The sequence below is a fragment of the Macaca fascicularis genome, chromosome 14 (assembly GCF_037993035.2).
Source record: "Macaca fascicularis isolate 582-1 chromosome 14, T2T-MFA8v1.1".
NCBI lineage: Eukaryota > Metazoa > Chordata > Mammalia > Primates > Cercopithecidae > Macaca > Macaca fascicularis.
The window spans coordinates 99,928,589-99,952,578 of NC_088388.1; the positions used below are offsets into that span (position 1 = coordinate 99,928,589).

Below are 23,990 nucleotides of genomic sequence, written 5' to 3' on the forward strand. Positions count from 1 at the left end.
TACAATAATTGATGTATTAGTTAATGTGCAAGTTAATTGTAAGAAATGACTCTTCATCAGTGCATCTCTTTACTAACTGACCAAATTAAGACTAAATTAACAATAAGACTGTAAATGTTTGCAAGATTCCAGTAGTCATTTAACTTCTTTGAGAAGAAATCAAATATAGTGGGAGGAACACTGAATTAGGTTTAGACTTTATGTTGACCCTTCTTGATTTAAAATGAAGGCGGTCTCTTTCTGTGCTTCGTTAAATTGGATAGTTTAAAAGAAGAACACTAGAAATTACGAAGAACTAACACGAAGCTGTGTTTGTGAGGATTTTGTCATCCCTACCATGGACCTGATACTGTGCTGAGTACTGACATGAAATGATCTCACTTATCAATGCATGTCAGTACTCAGGATGGTACTGTAAATATTGGTAAGATTCCAATAGTCCTTTAACTTCTTTGAGAAGAAATCAAATGTAATAGGAGGAACATTGAATTAGGTTTAAACTTTATGTTCAATGCATTTCCAGTATACAGAAAATACTATGCATTAAGTTATTTACTGAACATTCTGTCATCTCTACTGTGGACCCAGTACCATGCTGAGTACTGGAGATGGCATTGATGAGTGGGATCATCCTTGCTCTTGAACTGTTCGGTCCAGGGTCAGTGGAAGTTCAGCCCTGGTTCTCCATAGCTGTCCCTCCTGTGGCTGGTTCATGTACAACTAACCAATGAGGTCTAATGCCATTCTCCATGATATCTCCTCTGAGATTTGCAGATCCCTCTCATAACCTTTATCTAAACTACTTGAATCAAATACTTTCATCTTTATTTTCTACTTTTTGAAGTGAAGTTAAGTGATTTCTCTAGGTCTTTCTAGCTTAAAAATCCTTGAAGTACCTACATGGTAATCATAACTATTTCATTTGAAGCATTCATCTGACCAAGATGTGAGCTATCGTGCAGTATAACTGTGTGACATTAAGTGATGGACACAGAGATGTCCAACCCGAGTTTCCCTTCAGGATGGCCTTTTAACTCCTGCCACTCACAAGGATGACTGCGGACAGTCTGCAGCTATCAGCTCCTCCTGGGCTCTTCAGTTGCAGAAAGCTGCCTCCCCAAGGGCACATCTTTCCTGACACAGGCCATAATTCAGACAGCCCAAATCTAGTGGTTGATAGGGGCAGGAGCAGAAAGGCCCAGCCATTTAAGCTCACTAGGAGACAACTGTCACAGGCAGTGCTAGCTCCAGAGATCCCCACTGAGTGAGCCTGGGCTTTTCCTCCCTGCGTTACAGTTTATCTCTACCTCTATCCATTCCCGCTTCTGGAGAACCCATCTGGCAGCAAGGAGGTTTCTAAGAATGCTCTTTGTTACCCGCTCAAGCCCTGTATTTTCTTTAAAAATTGTTTCATTTATTTAAAAGGCTGTTTTCAGAGTAGCGGAACCTTCTTCACGGTGGAAGGCTAAATACAGACAGATAGGTAAGTATTTCACATCAGAAGGTACAGTTGACTGTGAAGCAGAACACCCCAAACATCAATTACAGCGTAATATCTTTGACTGTCATGAAAAACAGCCTTTCCTTTAAAAAAAAATGCTTTTCCAGAATTTAGCTTGACATGTATCTTCAGGCCCTGAAAAAAACTTCCGCTACTTGTCAATGACTGACAGTTTCGTTTCTTGTAAAGTGCCAAAATTGAGAATTCAGACTTTCATTTTGGAGAAAAGTGGGATTTGTAAAGTGTTGCCTGGGAAAGAATGGACTAGTTAACCTAAAACAAAGTGGGGGATATGGGGATGTGTATGTGGGCTGGGGGTTATATGTACTTATGTGTATATTCCTAAAATTCTTTGGCCAGTTAGCTAAAATTTTCTAAGTGCATATGGAAAAAAGTAAATTGCCATTCACTTTATGACATGTCAAAAGATGTTGTTGTTCAAAGGAAACCAGTTTCCCATTTTTATTGTTAAAAAAGGCTTAAAATAACAACTTGTTCCAGATAATTTGCCTTTTAAGATAATAAAATAATTGATTCTAATACTCTTTTTAGAGGAAGAGGGATTTAATATGGTTCTTGAAGAACATGTAATGCTGTAGAAAGAACAAGAGCACCTTCTCCAGGATAGGTGGAAAGGCACTGGTAAAGTAATGGTGGTGATGGTCACAGTGGCACTGACATGGTTCCATTGTCACCTTGTTGTCATTGTGTGTTAGAATCTATTGGGTGTGATGCTTTTTTGTGTATTTTCTCATTTGTTTCCTAGTGTAGTTTCAGTATCACTACAGCAGAAGCTAATCTGTCCTCTGAGTTCCAAAGCATCTTGTTGAAATTCTTGTGGCATTAACTATTGTACTCTGTACTTCACATTGTAGATATTTATGTGTTATATCCTCTCCTCTACTTAAGCTTAGCTTCTTTGGAACATAAGTCATGTTTACGTAGCACACTCAGAGGACAAAATAAGTGTTCAGTGAATATTTAGTGAATCACTAAAGTGATTGTGCTAGACAAGATGATTATAATCTTGTTTTTACAGTAGAAATAAATGAAGATTAAAGAGTGCTATGGTCTGAATGTGTCTCCCCCAATTCTTAATCTCCAATGCAATAATGTTGACAGGTGGGGCCTTTTGAGAGGCGTTTGGGTTATGAGGGTACCATCTTCATGAATGGATTGATGCCATAATACAAGGGCTTGATTGAGAGAGTCCTTTCCTTTTGCCCTTTTGTACCTTTCATCATATGAGGACACAGAGTTCCTCCGCATGGAGGAGGCAGCATCAAGGTGCCACCTTGAAGCAGTCCTCCCAGGATACCAAACCTCCTACTGCCTTCATCTTAGACTTTTCACCTTCCAGAACTGTAAGAAATAAACTTCTGTTCTTTCTAAATTACCTAGTCTGTGGTATTCTGGTATAGCCATACAGACTAAGACAACGAGGTTAAATGAGTTTTCCCATCTTAGCACATTTAATAAGTGATCTGTTCGACACCCTGGTTTTCTAATTTAACCTAGTCCTTTCTTTCTATTAACCTATAGGTATTTAAAGATCGGAAACTCTTTTTCTCTGGAAGATGAGAGGCAGACTAGTAACTGACAGAGTTTCTGTGTTCTCTTCTGTCTCTTTCTACTTTTGGCAGTGCTCCTTGTTCACTCACGGGCTTGTGCTAGTTTTCATATATCCTTAACTCTTGACCCACCTTGTTTACCTTCCCAAGTCCTAACCATTCTTTAGAGACCAGCTTCTTGGATCTGGGTCATGGTATCAGGTAACCCAGGGCACGTCTTTTGGACTTTGCCACCGTAGGCGATAGGCAGGGTTGGTGTTCTCTGTCAGAAGTGAAGTCAGGAAAGCAATGGAATGTTAAAGAACAAATACCCAAAAATAAGGCACAAAATCTCACGGAAGGTCACTAGCCGAGGCTTAGAGGAACTAATGAACAGGGCAGGCATCTGGATGACAGCCATTTTGAAGAATCTGTGGGCAGGTTTTCCTCAGGCAGCCACATCTTTTGAAGGTCCACATTTCTGCCTCTCAAGATGTCCCTTCATGGTCTACAACATATTCAGCTCTCTCAGCTGGCTCCTGATGCTTGAAGTTTGACTTCCTCAAACTGTTCTAGGCTGCAGTGATCTTTCAGAAGTTCTGTTGCGTTTGTTTCCTTTCATGGTTTCATTGTTGTTGTTGTTGTTGTTGTTGTTGTTTTTTAATGGCTTTCTATATTATCCTACAAGTTCCATGAGGATTGAGTATTTATGTGCTGAGAAATGTACTAAGTAATTTACAAGCAGTTATCTCATTCCATCCTTTTAAGGGCTTCATTAAGTACTTTTGATATTCGCATTGTACAGATGAGGAAATCTGAGAAATAACCTCTTAAGGACCCCGTAGATATTAAGTGGTGAAATCAGGATTTGGAATGAGAGTGCTTGACTGTCATTAAAGGCTGTACTCATAATCCGTTATATTATATCAAATAGATATAACTTACTATTCCCAACAATATTTATTTTCTTAAATTATAAGGCAGATTAATGTTTTTAAAATAAAAATTTGGTTAAAGTGCTGCTTCAAGTAACCTATAGTCTATGCCTGTGGCAGAGACTAATAGTTAATTAATTTTAGGTAGGTTTTATTCTCACATAGTCCTTATGACTGAAGAATGGGCTATTCTGTTATTATCAAGGATAGTAGCTAAAACAGTGTCGTGTTGAGAGTGCCATGGGGGAGGGTTCTATGTGTTTTGAGAGAGAACTCCAAGTCTTGGGGAGCTGCACCTGTTTCACAGGCATTTCATGCCATTACTGAGGTTCTCTCCAAGGGGGCTGTTGTTTTGATAATGAGTTACACTCAGCATCTTGAGGCAGATGAGTCAGGGATGCCTTTCCTTGTCCACATGTAATTCCTGGCATTTTGGTTGTTTCTGGACCAACTGAGTAGATGATTTTTCTGAGGCATGTGAGATAGACGCAACCTTGAAAAAGGGAAGCATTGCCAAAAACATGGCTTTGTCTGGGTTTCAAGCACATGTTTCATAGGATTTTTATTCACAGAAGAGTCAGAAGACTTGTTTTGTTCACAGGAATAAAAGTTTGTGTGGCCCATAACAAGCTCCTTATGTCTTTCTGTCCTTGTCCTTCCTCCCCCTTCAGTTGCTTCTGTTTTTTATAGTCTTCAAAGTGTTCAGTCTAAAAACATTATTTTAACCATCCACATGTCAGGTAGACCTTTATGTATATATATATATATCCTTACAGGTTCAGAGATGAGTAAGTCATAGGAAATAACTTAAAAGCATAAACTTTTTTTTTTGTTTTTTTGAGATGGAGTCTTGCTCTTGCCATCCAGGCTGGAGTGCAGTGGCACAATCTTGGCTCACTTCAACCTATGCCTCCCAGGTTCAAGCTATTCTCCTGCTTCAGCCTCCCAAGTAGCTGGGATTACAGGCGCCCACCACCACACCCAGCTAATTTTTGCATTTTTAGTAGAGACAGAGTTTCACCATGTTAGTCAAACTGTTCGCAAACTCCTGACCTCAGGTGATCCACCCACCTTGGCCTCCCAAAGTGCTGGGATTATAACTGTGAGCCACCATGCCCAGCCAAAAGCATCAACTATTGAAGGGTGCAATAGAGACAGATAGTTTATATCTATACCATAGTAAATGCTGAGTTAGAGGTACACGTAGGTATGAAGTGCCTCGTGGACATAAAGTGCACTTGATCTAATGTGGAAGTCAAGTCTCCGGAAATATGATACTTGAGGCAGATCTTGCTGGATGAGTGAGAGGTAGCAGGGGAAAGGAGGGCTGTCTAAACAAAGAGCGTAGGCATAGTAGGCAAAAGATTGTAATGGTATGTGAGAAGAACTTCAAGCACATTGGTGTTAGTAGAGCATAAAATACGAAGTTCCAAGTGTTGGAGATGAGATGAAAAAGACATGGAAGTGCTACATGTACGGAAAGCCTTGCTTGCCTTGCCAAGAGGTTTGAGTTTCATTCTGTGGCTTTGGAAACTGTTTATACAAAGAAATGTAATAGTAAAAACTGTATTTTAAATTAATTATTCTAACTAAAATAGGATAATGAATAGGGAGAAGGAACAAGACCTTAAGGAAGATCATGTGGGTGTTAATTAAAATAGTTTAGCTATTTTAAAGCCCTAAATGATTGCAATCATTTTGAAATATAGAGAAATCTGTTGTTCTGAAGACCAGATGCTTTGGTAGCTCTTGATGGGATCAAATTATAATCAATAGCAGTCTGCTTCTTGAATATTGTATTTACTAAAAAATCCACGGTGTTATACTAAGTCAATTTCTAAAAAGTGACACTCTGGTCTTACCTTTAATTCACGCTGTAAAATCTGGTGGGTTAGGCCTCTGTTTAGAGAGTTTGATATAAAGAAACCATTCTTGTAAATACAAATAGAACTGATTACATATGATGTCTGTCTAGAACCAAATAAAGAAGATAGTGGCATCCGTGAAGATGACATTATAGATGCTTCTAGAAAAGTCTTAAAGAAAATATCAGGTTTCTGGTCAGTAACCATAATTTCTAAATACATTAGCTGTTGAGTGCTGCCTGCCCTTAAAATAAAAGCACATTTTCATTCTGGTTTTCCATGTACAGCATGACTGAGCTCTCAGGAAGAAGACCCTTGGCTCGCCTGGGCACATTCATTAATTGTTATTACCTCATGTCTACAAGTAGAATTCGATATACTAAGTAATTGAAAAATTCTTCTCTCTGACTAACCTAAATATCTTGGATTCAGTCCATTTCCTTCTGTTGCTTCCTCACTGGAGATGGAGAACAGGTGGTCACCGTGTGACACACTTCGATTTTACAAGCGACTAAAAGAACTTGTAAGTTGTTTCCTTCACCTTGGATTTCCCTTTCGGTGCTCATCATATATTCATCAGAATGTCAGAAGTATTTGAATAGTGTCATTTCCATGGAGAGTTGAGGGCTCATTTTATGAGAAATGACAGCATTCTTATTCAGAGAAACATTTAGGGATGTGTGTGTTTATTTATGTGTGTGTGTCTGTTTCTTTTGAGAAAGAGAAAGAATTAGGGCTTTTGAGTCTCAGTGTTTTAAATTTCAACTTTATGTTATTGTAAGTTAATTTCATTAAATGTTTCCAGTTTGTTGTAGGTTGATGCCGGACCTCATGATATGGAGAGAAAATATTTGAAGTATAGGAAAGAACGAATAGATAATGCTTCTTCTTACCCTTTGCATTAAAATGAACTTTCTAATTATTTTTCAAGTATTGTTAGTAATAAAATTGATTAAGTTAGGGTAAAATTTTTCTTTGTATTTATTTTGGCAACAACGAATGGCTGAAAAGCCATAAATAAGACTGAAGGTGAGGAGAAACTTAAAATCACAAATAATTGACAAACGGGACAGATTGTCGCCTTATTCAGTTTAATTAACTGAAAGGAAAATTTCAAGTTCAATTTTTTCAACATAAAACTGAATTGCATTTGAAGATTTATTTAAATCTATAGAAATTATAATACCTAAAACTTAATTTGTATTAATTGGTGTATTAAGAGTTGGAAGAAAGAATGATAAATTATTAGTAATAATTAGTTTTGAGTTTTTGGTGACCACAGAACTAAGCTTTTAGGAATTTTCCTAATTCTAATTGATAAATTCCTTCATAAAGAAGAACCCTATTTCTCAAGTCAAGCAGTAAACAGAATTGATAGAAATATTTATTTTAGGTTTTCTCTAGTTCACAAGTTATTTTCATGACTTAGTTTTTAAGTCTCAAAACTGCAATAAATTCATTATTAAAAACTTTAGTTAAGTAATTCTTGGGAAATAATGAATCACCCCATGCCTGAGAATTAATCTCACATTTTACCCACCAATGGCTATTTTTTCTTTGCAATCCTTTCCAAAGTAAGAAAAGATTAAGCATTGTTTAAGAGTGAGGATTTTGAACTTTAGACAGGTTGTATTCCAGCGAAAATAAAGTAATGGAAAATTTTCATTCAGCTATACTTCTACAGTTTAAAGAAATATCAGAATGTATTCTGCCAAATAGTTCTTCAGGATATTTGAATTTAATGATGTAAGGTATGACCAGTCCTCACTCACGGACTTGGCATAGTTATAAACATAGTCTTGACTTCCGTGAGCTGTACAAGTGATGACATGGGTAATATCACAAGAGACAAGATAGTGACTTGACTTACAGACTGCATTTTTGCAAGTGTTCTGGTCATGTTTATGTGATGTGACAGAGGGACTTATTGATTATAAAGCAATAGTGAAGGACAACAAAACATCAGCATTCACTGAGTGCTGAAACTGCACAGTAAAGTAAAATGAAAAGAAAAGGTATATTTTTGTGACTGAAAATTGAGATTCATTAAGTTCGTGGACTAAGCCATGTGACTTGAAAGTAGCTAAGTGGCATCTCTACCACCCAGCCCTCTCTTTCAAGTACCAAGCTGACAATTTTTATGATGATTTCCATAATGCACTGGTTATCGTGTTTGCCTCACAAGCTGACCATTTTCAATGCCAGCACCTTTTGCTTCTTCTTTCCTTCCTTTAAGCCTTTCATTGCCCTCATCACTTAATGTGAAATTTTGATAATGAAAGTTTATCATTGAAATCTACAACCCCAAACTAAAAAGGACAAAGCAGTGCTAAGATAGCTGTTGAAAAGGTAGTAGTAGATATTTTCTACAATTCCCACCTTTCTAACTGTTGATATTGCTACCAGTCGATGACCTTATTGCATCTGGGATCATTTGCCAGCACACAGGGCCGCAGCACCCATGGCCATCCCTGTGAAGTGTTCCTCATGGGAAATGTGCCTATGAACAGCTTATATACAGGACCACCAGAGAAATAACTGTTTGTGCTTTAAGTAATCAAATTCTTACCTATACTCTACTTAGTTCCAGAATGTTTTCTAAAGATACAATCATGTCATCTGCAAACAGGGACAATTTGACTTCCTCTTTTCCTAATCGAATACCCTTTATTTCTTTCTCTTGCCTGATTGCCCTGGCCAGAACTTCCAATACTATGTTGAATAGGAGTGGTGAGAGAGGGCATCCTGGTCCTGTGCCGGTTTTCAAAGGGAATGCTTCCAGGTTTTGCCCATTTGGTATGATATTGGCTGTGGGTTTGTCATAAACAGTGCTTATTATTTTGAGATACTAGTTTATTGAGAGTTTTTAGTATAAAGGGCTGCTGAATTTTGTTGAAGGCCTTTTCTGCATCTATTGAGATAATCGTGTGGATTTTGTCGTTGGTTTTGTTTATGTGATGGATTATGTTTATTGATTTGCATATGTTGAACCAGCCTTGCATCCCAGGGATTAAGCCCACTTGATCGTGGTGGGTAAGCTTTTTGATGTGCTGCTGGATTCGGTTTGCCAGTATTTTATTGAGGATTTTCACATCAATGTTCTTCAGGGATATTGGTCTAAAATTCTCTTTTTTTGTTGTGTCTCTGCCAGGCTTTGGTATCAGGATGATGCTGGCCTCATAAAATGAGTTAGGGAGGATTCCCTCTTTTTCTATTGATTGGAATAGTTTCAGAAGGAATGGTACCCCCTCCTCTTTGTACCTCTGGTAGAATTCGGCTGTGAATCCATCTGGTCCTAGACTGTTTTTGGTTGGTAGGCTATTAATTACTGCCTCAATTTCAGAGCCTGTTATTGGTCTATTCAGAGATTCAACTTCTTCCTAGTTTAGTCTTGGGAAGGTGTATATGTCCAGGAATTTTTCCATTTCTTCTAGATTTTCTAGTTTATTTGCGTAGAGGCATTTATAGTATTCTCTGATGGTAGTTTGTATTTCTGTGGGATCAGTGGTGATATCCCCTTTATCATTTTTTATTTTATCTATTTGATTCTTCTCTCTTTTCTTCTGTATTAGTCTTGCTAGCGGTCTATCAGTTTTGTTGATGTTTTCAAAAAACCAGCTCCTGGATTCACTGATTTTTTTGAAGGGTTTTTAGTGTCTCCATCTCCTTGATTTCTGCTCTGATCTTAGTTATTTCTTGCCTTTTGCTAGCTTTTGAATTTGTTTGCTCTCGCTTCTCTAGTTCTTTTAATTGTGATATTAGGGTGTCGATTTTAGATCTTTCCTGCTTTCTCTTGTGGGCATTTAGTGCTATAAATTTCCCTCTACACACTGCTTTAAATGTGTCCCAGAGATTCTGGTACATTGTGTCTTTGTTCTCATTGGTTTCGAAGAACATCTTTATTTCTGCCTTCATTTCGTTATTTACCCAGTAGTCATTCAGGAGCAGGTTGTCCAGTTTCCATGTTGTTTTGAGTGAGCTTCTTAATCCAGAGTTCTAATTTGATTGCACTATGGTCTGAGAAACAGTTTGTTGTGATTTCTGTTCTTTTACATTTGCTGAGGAGTGCGTTACTTCCAATTTTGTGGTCAATTTTAGAATAAGTGCAATCTGGTGCTGAGAAGATTGTATATTCTGTTGATTTGGGGTGGAAAGTTCTGTAGATGTCTATTAGGTCTGCTTGGTGAAGAGCTGAGTTCAAGTCCTGGATATCCTTTTTACCCTTCTGTCTCCTTCATCTGTCTAATATTGACAGTGGGGTGTTAAACTCTCCTATTATTATTGTGTGAGAGTCTAAGTCTCTTTGTAAGTCTCTAAGGACTTGCTTTATGAATCTGGGTGCTCCTGTATTGGGTACATATATACTTAGGATAGTTAGCTTTTCTTGTTGAATTGATCCGTTTACCATTATGTAATGGCCTTCTTTGTCTGTTTTGATCTTTGATGGTTTAAAGTCTGTTTTATCAGAGACTAGGATTGCAGCCCCTGCTTTTTTTTTTTTTTTTTTTTTTGTGCTTCTATTTGCTTGGTAGATCTTCCTCCATCCCTTTATTTTGAGCCTATGTATGTCTTTACACGTGAGATGGAGCTCCTGAATACAGCACACTGATAGGTCTTGACTCTGTATCCAATTTGCCAGTCTGTGTATTTTAATTGGGGCATTTAGCCCATTTACATTTAAGGTTAATATTGTTATGTGTTAATTTGATCCTGTCATTATGATGTTAGCTGGTTATTTTGCCCATTAATTGATACAGTTTCTCCATAGCATCAATGGTCTTTACAATTTGGCATGTTTTTAGAGTGACTGGTACCGGTTGTTTCTTTCCATGTTTAGTGCTTCCTTCAGGAGCTCTTGTAAGGCAGGCCTGGTGGTGACAAAATCTCTCAGCATTTGCTTGGCTGTAAAGGATTTTTACTTCTCCTCCACTTATGAAGCTTAGTTTGGCTGGATATGAAATACTGGGTTGAAAATTCTTTTCTTTAAGAATGTTGAGTATTGGCCCCCACTCTCTTCTGGCTTGTACAGTTTCTGCCGAGAAATCCACTGTTAGTCTGATGGGCTTTCCTTTGCTGGTAACCCGACCTTTCTCTCTGGCTGCCCTTAACATTTTTTCCTTCATTTCAATCTTGTTGAATCTGACAATTATGTGTCTTGGGGTTGCTCTTCTTGAGGAATATCTTTGTGGTATTCTCTGTATTTCCTGAATTTGAATGTTGGCCTGCCTCTCTAGGTTGGGGAAATTTTGCTGGATAATATCCTGAAGAGTGTTTTCCAACTTGGTTCCATTCTTCCCATCACTTTCAGTATGCCAATCAAACGTAGGTTTGGTCTTTTCACATAGTACCATATTTCTTGAAGACTTTGTTCGTTTCTTTTTACTCTTTTTTCCCTAAACTTGTCTTCTCTCTTTGTTTCATTAATTTGATCTTCAATCACTGATACGCTTTCTTCCACTTGATGGAATTGGCTATTGAAGCTTGTGTATGCGTCACGAAGTTCTTGTGCCATGGTTTTCAGCTCCATCAGGTCATTTAAGGTCTTCTCTACACTGTTTATTCTAGTTAGCCTTTTGTCTAACCCTTTTTCAAAGTTTTTAGCTTCCTTGTGATGGGTTAGAACATGCTCCTTTAGCTCGGAGAAGTTTCTTATTACCGATCTTCTGAAGTCTACTTCTGTCTACTCGTCAAAGTCATTCTCCGTCCAGCTTTGTTCCATTACTGGTGAGGAACTGCGATCCTTTGGAGGAGAAGAGGCAGTCTGGTGTTTAGAATTTTCAGCTTTTCCACTCTGGTTTTTCCCATCTTTGTGGTTTTATCTACCTCTGGTCTTTGATGTTAGTGACCTACACATGGGGTTTTGGTGTAGATGTACTTTTGTTGATGTTGATGCTATTCCTTTCCATTCGTTAGTTTTCCTTCTAACAGCCAGGTCCCTCAGCTGCAAGTCTGTTGGAGTTTGCTGGAGGTCCACTCCAGACCCTGTTTGTCTGGGTATCACCAGCGGAGGCAGCAGAATAGCAAATATTCCAGAACAGTAAATATTGCTGCCTGATCCTTCCTCTGGAAGCTTTGTACCAGAGGGGCACCTGCCTATATGAGGTGTCTGTCGGCCCCTACTGGGAGTTGTCTCCCAATTAGGCTACATGGGAGTCAGAAACCCACTTGAGGGAAGCAGCCTGTCTGTTCTCAGAGCTCAAACGCCACGCTGGGAGAACCACGGCTTTCTTCACCATTGTCAGACAGGGACATTGAAGTCTGCAGAAGTTGTCTCCTGCCTTTTGTTCAGCTATGCCCTGCCCACAGATGTGGAATCCATAGAGGCAGTAGGTCTTGCTGATCTGCGGTTTGAGCTTCGTGGCCACTTTGTTTACCTACACAAGTCTTAGCAATGGTGGATGCCCCTTCCCCAACCAGGCTGCCGCTCCACAGTTTGATCTCAGAGGGCTGTGCTAGCAGTGTGCAAGGCTCCACGGGCGTGGGACCTGCCAAGCCAGGCACGGTAGAGAATCTCTTTTTCTGCTGGTTGCTAAAACCTTGGGAAAAGCACAGTATTTGGGCGGAAGTGTCCCATTTTTCCAGATACAGTCTGTCATGACTTCCCTTTGCTAGGAAAGGGAAATCCCCCAACCCCTTGCACTTCCCGGGTGAGGCAATGCCCCACCCTGCTTCGGCTCACTCTCTGTGGGCTGCACCCACTGTCCGACCAGTCCCAATGAGATGAACCAGGTACCTCTGTTGGAAATGCAGAAATCACCTGTCTTCTGCATCGATCCCTCTGGGAGCTGCAGACCAGAGCTCTTCCTATTTGGCCATCTTGGAACAGACCCTCTTTTTTCTTTTTTAATAAAACTAGCAGAAATGGGGATTCCATAAGCAGATATTCAGTCAAAGGCAGTTCCTGGAATTGGCTCATGTGGCTAATTCTGTAACGTTGACCAAAACACTTTAACCCTTTGAAGAATGGGGCAGTCATTTTTCCTTTAAATGTTAAAACTAAGCGGTTGTGCTGTTTAATGCTGATTTTGAGAAAGGTGTTGTGTTTTAGTCTAGATTCTATCCTCTTGTGACTGAGTGGCCTATAATTAATTTCCATGAACCTCATTTTTCCACTCTTTAAGATGGGAGTCAGTTTAAGCATAATCTTCCAGAAATCCTTATTGATAGGAAAATATATAAAATTGGATCAAGAGAATAAGATTGTGAATGAGCCTGCAAAGCTCTTGAAAATGTTTTGTTTTTCTTATCATAAAATCATAGAGATAACACACTCAATAAAGATGTTAACTTTCATATACATCTTAGGACTATTTATATTGGTATTGAGCCCAGTTTATGTCTTTCAGGGCTCTTTGGTCTTGCTCAGTAGAACACCCTGAACTAGGAGTATCACATCTTATCCCTTTCACATGCTCAAGGCCTGGCTCCAGTGCAGACTCCTGCTGCAGTGGGAACCGCAGCATGTATGGTGCAGAGGCTTCAGGGCACATTGGCTCCTCCCATCACGTCTAGACCGCGGATGGAGTACTGTACTGTCACCTCTGGGCTCTGGCGTCTCCCATGACTGCTAGTGGGGCCAGGTGACACTGATCTTGTTCCATGCGGTAAATTTTGATCAATTATGAGAAGGAACTGGCAGATAAACTTGCTTCTTGCTTGCTTGCCCAGTGAACAGCCCCAAGGTGTGTTGGTTTTGGACAGCATGAATGGAGATGTGCCACAGAGGTAGAGTAGCTGGGTGGCTCCTCATGCTGCTGTGGCCAGCTCAGCTGAGACCATTTGTATTTACCTTCCTTCCTTGTCTCACATCTCTATTCCTCAGTCTTGCTGTCCAAGATGCATGCGTGCACGCACGCACACACACACACACACACACACACACACCCCCCAAGCTTTAGCAGGCAAGCTTTGCCTCAGGCAATGTTTTCTTGGAAATTTGAACTAAAGCAGTATTATATGTAATATAATATAAAAGTTTAATTTCTACTGCTATTGTTTTTACCTTAGGAATAAGAAAAAAAAATACATCTGTTAGTTTTAGTCAGATCCAGTACTTGTTATAAGTGGTCTAAGTAGTCTTTGTTTTGCCTAGTAATTTATCAATTCATATTTGTTCATCCAAGTTCTTTGTCATCCTAGAAGAGCAGAGAAATCCAAATGCTTGGCATGGAAAAAAGCTTCAGTAACTTTAATTAGGAAATCTTCAAATTCACCCAGGGTGATTTTCCACATATCTCGTCTGGTATGCAGAGTTATGTAACCCTAGTTTTATTCCTAACTTGATGTCAGAGCCATCAGCTTGTAGCCACTCCACACACTGTCTGCCTACTAATTCCAGTCTTCCTTGTCTTCCCATAGCTACAAGAGGAGATTGACAATTGGATGCTGTATTAGTCAGCGTTCTCTTAGAGGGGCAGAATATATGTATATGTAAAGGGAAGTTTATTAAGTATTAACTTACATGATCACAAAGTCCCACAATAGGCTCTCTGCAATCCAAGGAGCAAGGATAGTCAGCCTGAGTCTCAAAACTGAAGAACTTGGAGTCCGATGTTTGAGGGCAGGAGGCATCCAGCATGGGAGAAAGATGTAGGCTGAGAAAGATGTTGTCTCTCCTTTTCACATTTTTCTGCCTGCTTTATATTCACTGGAAGCTGATTAGACTGTGCCCACCAGTTTAAGGGTGGATCTGCCTTCCCCAGCCCACTGACTCAAATGTTCGTCTCTTTTGGCAACACTTACGCAGACAGACCCAGGATTAATACTTTGTATCCTTCAATCTAATCAAGTTGACACTCAGTATTAATCATCGCAGATGCTGTCATATGCTCTCAACATCATTCTCTTTCTCTCACAAGGTTTAAAGCAGCATTACAAATACCCAACACCCCTTCTACTTCCTACTTTTCCTCTCTCATCTCCTTTTTTTGTTTTGTTTTTTTGAGACGGAGTCTTGCTGTGTCGCCCAGGATGGAGTGCAGTGGCCAGATCTCAGCTCACTGCAAGCTCCGCCTCCTGGGTTCATGTTTTTTTTTTTTTTTTTTTTTTGAAATGGAGTCTTGCTTTCTCACCCAGTCTGAAGTACAGTGATGTGATCTCTGCTCACTGCAATCTCTGCCTCCCAGATTCAAGCGATTCTCCTGTCTCAGCCTTAGGTGCCTGCCACCACACCCAGCTAATTTTTGTATTTTTAGTATTTTTAGGTTTCGCCATGTTGACCAGGCTGGTCTCAAACTCCTGACCTCAGATGATCCACTCGCCTCAGCCTCCCAAAATGCTGGGGTTATAGGCATGAGCCACCGTGCCCGGCCTCTCATCCCCTCTTTCCTTAATCTCTTTCTTTGTTCACTTTTCTTTCTTTCTTCCCTCTCTTCTTTCCTTTGTCCTTTTTCTCCTTCATCTCCCACCTCACCTCTCCACCTTTTTTTTTTTTTTTGGAGGAAATGAAGTGCTGTAGTTTTATTTAATCTGTTGCTTCCTTAGATTGCATTTTACTTTGCAAGGAACATGGAACTGGGAACCAGACAGATTTAATTTTGATTATCTGCCGTGCCTGTCATAAGCTCTATGACCTTGGTCAGATTACTTCTCTCTTCTTTGATAATGTTTTCATGCTCATAAAATGAGGATTTATTATTCTTACCTTGTAGAATTTGTATGTGGAGTTCTGGTATGCAAACTACTTTACAACCACTGGTAGTTGTTCTCCTGGTCTTGGTCAGCACTGAGCATAGTACCAGTCACAAAATGGGTATTTACTAAAAGCTCAAGTTAATGAATGAATTAATAAAAATCTACTTGTGAGCCAGGTGTCAGCATACCCTTAGGAAACTTTCTCTTCTCTCCATTCTGATTTTTGTTCATTCTTACCAATTTTTCAACTTTCGTGTTTCTCCTCCTCTCTTGCTATCCCATCTCCATTTTTTATCCTTTTCTTCTCATTTTTAAAACAGAATTCAATTATTGAAGAATTTAACAATGCCTAAAATTGAAAAAGGAAAGTGAATATATTATTTAGAAAAGTGAAAATAAATGTGAATCAGTAGCTTAAAAATTCACAAGTATTTGCCTTCAGGTATCAGAACTTTGGAATAGAGATAGAGCAGAGAGCTGGCTTAATTTATAATTTATATGTCTTCACATATGATTAGGTTGTTGAAAACTGTGTATGTCTTTAATAATTAACTTCCACCTATGGAAGATGAATATTTAGCATCCTTACAGTAGCACAACCACTACTACTTCAAACATATTTCCCTTCCTGTTACCTTCCAAATATATATCATTTGATTACATTTTTAAAAAGATCAATGCTCATTGTTCACATAACAATAAATTATGGTTCATAGGTGAACCGTATCAGATTCTATGATTACTTTTTTTGCATAAGTTTTTTTTCTTGGTGTCAATAATTGCCTTACTTTCAAATTTTGCTTAATTTTCTGTTTCCAAGTACAAGGATGTAATTACACAACAAACCTTGGGCCAGATGCAGTGGCTCACACCTGTAATCCTACCACTTAGGGAGTTCGAGGCAGGTGGTTCACTTGAGGCCACGAATTTGAGACCAGCCTGGCCAATGTAGCAAAACCCTGTCTCTACTAAAGGTACCAAAATTAACTGGGCATGGTGGTGCATGCCTGTGGTCCCAGCTACTCAGGAGGCCGAGGCACAGGAATTGTTTGACTTCCGAAGCAGAAGCTGCAGTTAGCCAAGATGTTGCCACTGCACTCTGACCAGGGCGATAGTCTTAATATGTTTAGACATATCACATAATACCTTCTCCATTCCATTTGTTTAGAGACCTCTCTCCTGTAACTCTCATCTTAGCAGGTTGCTTTAAAGTTCAAAGCCTTACTTGTCCATCTAATTTTCTGGAAGATCATATTACCATTATTTTGGGAGTTCTCTGTGACTCTAAACTGAAAAAACTTGTTTTTTCGGATCTTGTGCCTAACTTCCTTAATTTATTCCCTCATGTGAGCAAAGCACACCCCTCAGTATTCTCCTGAGAAATGGTACAGAAGCAGTAGAATTTTTGAGGCCCTACACATTTGTAAATATTTTTATTCCACCCTCCACCTGGAATGATAATTTAACTAGAAATAGAAAGCTAGGTTTGAATGAATTAGTCCTCAGAAATTTGAGGGCTATGGATTTTGATTTAATGCTTCTTTTTTGCTGTTGAAGATCCATTATTGTTCTGATTTCAGATGATTTTTATGTAAGCTCCATTTTCGTATGGATTGCTTTTAGGTTTTCATTTTATCGATATTTTTAAACCTTTTATGATGATATGCCTTTTGTTTATTTTCTCATTCATTGCACAGTGTACATATTGGGCCATTTTAATACGGAAACTTTAAAAAAAATTCATTCTGGAAATTTTCCTGAAATTTTTTTTTTTTTTTTTTTTTTTGGCGATTCTCATCTCTCATTCAGCAGTTCTATTAGTCAGATGGGTTTCTGATATTCTTCATGTTTTAAAACTCTATTTTCTGATTTTAATAGCCCTCTTCCTTATTTACATTTTAATTTCTAGAAATTATGTTGTTTGATGTATCTATTTGTTTTAAATTTTTCTACCCAAAACTGTGTTTTGAGATCCATCAACATTTAGTATTTCTCTCTAACTTCCATGTAGCACTCCATGGCACACATCTAAAACATTTTATGTACCCTCTAACAAATACCCCAGCTCCTTTTCTGTTCCCACAGATAACACCTTAATGAACATCCTCATTCACGTTTGCTATGGACACTTCTGTTAGCGTCTCATTGAGAGATACACCCAGAAGTTGGTTCTTAGGACACACATATATGTCCCTTAGTAGTGCAATGTTTCCCTCTAAAACGGCTTCACCCCTCTACAATCCCATCAATAGTACATAAGGGTTCCTGTGTCTCCACATGCTCTCAGCACATGGCATCATTCAACTTTCTAAGTCATATAGCATCCAATTGATATAATGTAATAGCTGGTGGATTTAATTTGCTTGTCTCCAATAATGAATGAGTTTGAACAACTCTTCATATGTGTGTTACACTTTGGGTTTCCTCTTTTGTGCATTATCCCTTCATATCTTTGACATGCATTATCTGCTTGCTTCTTTCTGTCCGGTTTGTAGGAGTTCCTTGTAAATGCAAATGTGAATCCTTTGGTTCCTAAGAGTTTGATCACCTGGTGGTGGTGGCAGTGACGTAACTGGGAAAGCAAGAGATATGGCGAATTATAATGGTACAACCCTCTGGAAAGAAGCCATATTGGGATGTCTGGATTTCAGCAGATTGTGGATGGGGGAGTTGGTGGAGAATGGGTTGAGAGATTAAGAGTTGTTGGGTGGAATCACCCAGAGGAGAGACATTGCTGTGCAAGCCACACCAATATTCTCACCAAATTGAGCTTCTGGATGCCAAGATCCCTTGGGCCCTAGGTAATACCTAGATAACATGGGGTGGACTGTTCTAGCAACTGGCCCTTTTGGGAGTCAGAGGTGGTGATGCTGCTGTGGGCTGCCACTCTAGGCAAGGAGTACATCCCACCATCAGAGGAAGAAGAAGTCTAATTAGGGGTGGTAGTTGGAGCTACCTCTAATCCTCTTATGTATTTTCAGAGCCTAACACCATGATAATTTATAAGAATTCCTCATGTTTTTGGAATACAAACAGCTATTGGTTTTTATTATTACTTAAGTTGAAGGATTTCTCAAAATAGTGCTTATTTAGATAATGGCTATACTAACATGATAACATAAATAGTTGCTTGGGAAATTTCACAATACCCTATGTGGCAATTAATAATATTGAGACTTGAAAATATCATGAATCAATATTAATGATATTTTCTTTTACTACAAAGAAATGTAGAAATATTCACTTATTTTTTAAAACTTATAGTAACATTAAAACGAAGATTGCTAATTAAAGTATTTAAACAAAGCTTTCTAGTAGTCTTTTATAGAAAAATGTGGTTAGATAACATTTTCATAATTTATTTCTACTTATGATTAAGTATGGTAAAGTCTGTTCTTCATCTTTGGTACTTGCTTGTGGTCAGTGGAAGACATTGGATTGGCATCTTTTAAAACAATAGCGTGTATTCTGGGCTTTTAGTGTACCCATCACCTGAATAGTGTTCACTGTACCCAATAGGTAATATTTCATCCTTCACCCACCTCCCACTGTTTGGAGTCTCCAGTGTCTATTATCCCACTCTGTATATTCATGTGTACCCGGTTTTTAAATTTCACTTATAAGTTAGAACATACAGTTTTTGGCTGTTACTGAGTCATTTTTCTTAGGATAATGGCCCCCAGTTCCATCCGTGTTGCTGCAAGAGACGTGTTTCATTTTTCTTTATGTCTGAGTAGTTTAAGTATTCCATGGTGTATATATATCACATTTTAAAAATCCAATTATCCATCGATGGGCATTTAGGTTGATTCCATGAGTCTGCTATTGTGAATGCTGCTGTAATATAAGTGTAGGTAACCGTTTGATCTAATGATTTCTTTCCCTTTGGGCAACCCCACCCAATACTGAGATTGCTATGTAAAATGGTAGCTCTATTCTTAGTTCTTTGCAAAACCTCCATACTGTTTTCCATAGAAATAATTTATATTTCCACCAACAGTGTATAATCATTCCCTTTTTTCTGCAGCCTCGCCAGCATCTGTGGTTTTCTGACCAACCATTCTGACTGATGTGAGATGGTATCTCATTGTGGTTTTAATTTGCATTTCTCTGATGATTAGTGACATTGAGCATTTTTTCATATGTTAGCTGCTTATGTGTCTTCTTTTGAGAAATGTCTATTCATGTCCTCTGCCTAGTTTTTAATAGGGTTATTTGTCTTTTTCTTGTGGGGTTGATTGAATTTCTTGTAGGTTATGGATATTAGCCCTTTGTTGGGTGGATTGTTTGCAAATTCTTTCTCCCGTTCTGTAGGTAGTCTCTTTACTTGTTGATTATTTCTTTTGCTGTTCAGAACTTTTTAGTTTGATTAAGTTCTATTTGTCTTGTTTTGTTTTTGTTGCATTTGCTTTTGAGATTTTAGTCATAAATTCTTTCCATAAGCTAGAGTTTTTCCTAGTTTTTTTTCTAGGATTTTTTTTTTTTTAACGGAATTTCAGAGTTTCACTTTTATTGCCCAGGCTGGAGTGCAGTGGTGTGATCTTGGCTCACTGCAACTTCCCCCTCCAGGGTTCAAGCCATTCTCCTGCCTCAGCCTCCCAAATAGGTGGGATTACAAGTGCCCAACACCATGCCCAGTTAATTTTTGTATTTTTAGTAGAGACGGGGTTTCGCCATGTCAGCCAGGCTGGTCTCGAAGTCCTGACCTCAGGTGATCCACCAGCCTTGGCCTCCCAAAGTGCTGGGATTACAGGCGTAAGCCACAGGCACCCGGTCTTCTAGGATTTTTATAGTTTCAGATCTTACCTTGAAGTCTTTAACCCATCTTGAGTTAATTTTTGTATATGGTAAGAGAAGAGATTGGGGTCTAGTTTCACCCTTCTGCATATGGCTGTCCAATTTTCCAGCATCATTTATTGAATAGGGTGTCCTTTCCCCATTATGTATTTTTGTCAGCTTTTCCAAAGATCAGTTGGTTATAAGAGGGTGTATTAATATATTTTTATCTTTGTGATATGCCTAAAGTCTTATAAATATTTGACATTTTAAAAATTAATACAAACCACAATTTTAAGAGTAAAGTTGACACTTGGAGTTTGTGCTACAGTAGTTTCCTTCCATTCCTCATTTGAGTGTATAAAATGGACGTGTGGCCTGACCATGGTTAGTAAGTAATAATGTGAGCACTGTGCCCGAAATAAATGCAGTGTAGATTAGAAAGCCAGCTGATTGCAGCCCCAAATGCAGCTTACTTTTCACCAACTAGAATTGGGTCTGAGAACTAAGTCACCATTTTTGAGAATATATTTTATTTATTTAGTCAGTAGTTGCCTTCTGTCTCTGTGTCTCCTTTCTCTGTCTCTCCATCTTTATCTGCATAGACAAATAGTAAGTAATGGCAGCAACCATGATACTAAAAACAGTACTACGCTTCATCTTTTATCTTTTATCTTTTATCATTTATCATTTATCTTCTAGAACACCACCTTCTACCTCACTCTTCATCTTTTTTTCCATCAAGATTATTATTTTATTGTGGCTTTATTTTAAATGATTACTTAATTTAAATGTACTTACTGTGGATTGACAGAAAACATCCCATTACAGTATGAAGTCTCTATTTTTTTTAATAATGCCATATCAATAAGAAAACAGTGATCATGAACAGCATTTAGGAACAGTTCATGAGTTTTTTTCCCCTTCCTTTAGCAGCTCTGATCTCAGAGAAAATTCTTAGTTTGATGTCCACAACAAGTAACACAAGAGACAAGAGGTAGCTATATGGGGTTACGATACTAAGTCCAAATAAGACTTGGCTTACATGTGCAGTAAATCATGGCTTTTGGAGGAGATGTGAGTTGCAAGGTAAAGTGCTTTTTGTTTTCTAGAGGATGCTTCCCTAGATTATAGCTGTCCTTCATGTGGCCTAGTCTTTTATCTCAGCTCTTTAATTTTATGCTTAAACTGAATGTGCTTTTGTTATCTACATCATTGGAACCTTAGAGATCTTTTTTTCTGGCCTGGTGGTGTGAAGGGGCAGGGTTTGAATAAGAGTCCAGGAAGTGGTTCTCAGAATGATTTTTGTATTGCCAGAAATGCTGATGTATTGGCCCCAAATTAACATTTCCAAAAATGTCACCCTACACAAACTGAAAACAAAGATACAAGTGTCGTCACCACAGCTGTGCACTCTCCTCCTGAAACCAGTTTCCTCCTCTTCTGTGAAAAGTGAGAAATTTTAAGCATCTATTTTAAGATGAAAGGGAGTCAGTTTTCTGTACTATACTGTAACCCAGCTGGTTGCTCACTTAGTGGATTTGAGTTAGGACTGTTTGTACAGATATGTCCCTTGTACCATGGATAACAGTTTGTTGAACAAATAGAATGTCTGTGAGGGTCTGTGGTGGCCACTATTATAAGAAGAAGAATTTCACTTATTAAATATTTATCGAGTATTCATTAGGTGTTCCATTTTAAGGTAGATGGGGGTGTATACATAAAATCTCTGCTGTAAGTAGAACATGAACCCTATTAGAGACCCATATATATATATAACTACATGAACATTCAAAAGGGAGAGAGTTGAAAGAAGGGAATTATGAATGGCATTTGTTTGAGCTGAATGCTAAAAGTAGATATAATTTGAATGTGTGGAAATTGGAAGAAATGAGCATTTATGTCAGAGGGAATGACCTAGAGAGAGAAAAGAAAAAAGGATCATGGATAGGGAGCTGAAAAGGAGCTAGTGAGAGAGAACTTTAGAAAGGTATGTTGCAGGGTAGTTGTGGGCATAAAGTGCCAGATTAAAGAGTAACATCCACCAAGCACAAGATGGGAAATTCACCGGGGTATCTGCTCCAACAGTGAGTGGAGAGGACTAGCCTCTCTATCCTGAACCTTGGGCCTCTGGTTTCCTTTGGTTCAGCTATTTCATGTTTTGTAATGTGAGTTTCTTAACACACCTTTTGTGGTGGAATCCTACTCATTGTCCAGTTGTGTTTATCTTAGTAGGACCACATTTTCTCCTTAGGTAATAAGAATTATTTGAATAGTTTGATTTATTCCCTTCCCTCATTTATGGGTGGTAATACTTTAATGTACAAACATCTCAGTACTTCTTACATGGTCTAAAAGTGATGTGAACTCTTAAAGCAGAAACTTACTTACTCTTCCTTTTCAGCTCAATTTTACCAGCTCACTTTCTAAAATTCCACACATGGAAATAGATTGTGATGGGTGCTTGGAAGTGTAACCAAGAAGAAAGTTAAGAGTGCCAATGGATCAAAATAGCATTTTCTAGATAGATAAACCTGAATCTGACAACCTCAGAATAGCAGGAAAATCCCTTAAGCTGGAAGATTTTCCTTCTCTTTAATTAGGTTCAGTTAGGTTCAAAAACCATAATTACTTCTACACTTGACAAAAACTGCAATTACTTCTGCACCAATCTAATACTTCCCTCTCTCCTTTTTTCCCTTCCTCCATCCACCCATCTGTGCATCTATTCATTGATTATTTTTAAATAATCTCTTCTAGGTATTTATGCAAGTAATGAAGCAAAGCATTATGTGTTACAAACACATAATGAACTTGTTTAAAAAAAAAATCAGTTCCAGAATCTCTGGAAGGAGAAAAATCTGCATTCTGAACGTGCTTATAAACACCAATTTAGGTGATCCAGAGGTCGCAGTTTCAGAGACACTGAAATAAAAGGAAAGAATAGTACTTCTTTGGCCAATGAAATTTATGATTGTAGTTACTTAGTATTTGTTTTATATGGACTTATACATGGAAAAGACATATCTGGTGGATACAATATTTATAGTTGTAGAAGATTATATGCCCAGGTATGTCCTCTTCCCTTCAATGTTTCATTCAATTTGCATTTCTATGGAAGCATGCCATGGGATAAAAGGTAAAGTTACTCCCTTCTCGCTATTCCCCATCCCAGTTGCTCCCCAAAGCTTCAACATATCAGGAACAAAGGCCAGCTATTAGAGTTATGTTCAGAGTTTATGGTACAGAGGTTGTTAATCCTTTCGATTTATTTGACTTCGAATTTTCTTATTTAATTATTTGAAACTACCAGCATTTAAAAATCTTTTCCTCCATGTCAAGAATGAGTCATTTGACATTTCAGGTGTCTTCTGTGGCTGAGAAATAATATGATTCTGTGAAAAGATTCCATGTGAGTGGTTCTCCAGACATTATATATTGACTCATCTGAATCAACAAAAAGCCTAAGAAAGACATTTTCTCTTGGTCACATCTCAGACCTACTGGATCAGAATATATTGTTAAGAGTCAATTATAGCGCTCTTGGTGGGACTCGCTGTAGCCAGCCTGGCCCCTACCCATACTACAGTTCCGTTTGCTCCAAAGGAGATGTGACTTGCCTTTTTTGTTTATACATGTATTTCTCACTACAAGATGGAAAGCTTTTTTGAGAGCAGAGTACATACTGAAATGGCTTGTTTCACTTCCATCTTCCTATTTTTACTAAATT

The 23,990-nt window shown here is 38.4% G+C and overlaps 1 protein-coding gene across 7 annotated transcripts in view; it reads left to right on the plus strand.

The window, feature by feature from the left end:
• ARHGAP42 (Rho GTPase activating protein 42) overlaps positions 1 to 23,990 on the plus strand; it is a 311,494-nt gene that overhangs the window by 202,363 nt on the left and 85,141 nt on the right. Inside the window, exon 2 of one of the 7 annotated variants that reach the window (XM_065528917.2) lies at positions 6,284 to 6,374. The exons of the other annotated variants lie outside the window; for them this stretch is intronic. Coding sequence (XP_065384989.1) covers positions 6,315 to 6,374 — 60 coding nt within the window. The 5' untranslated portion in view covers positions 6,284 to 6,314. The remainder of the gene's footprint in view (positions 1 to 6,283; positions 6,375 to 23,990) is intronic. 7 annotated transcript variants of the gene reach the window in all.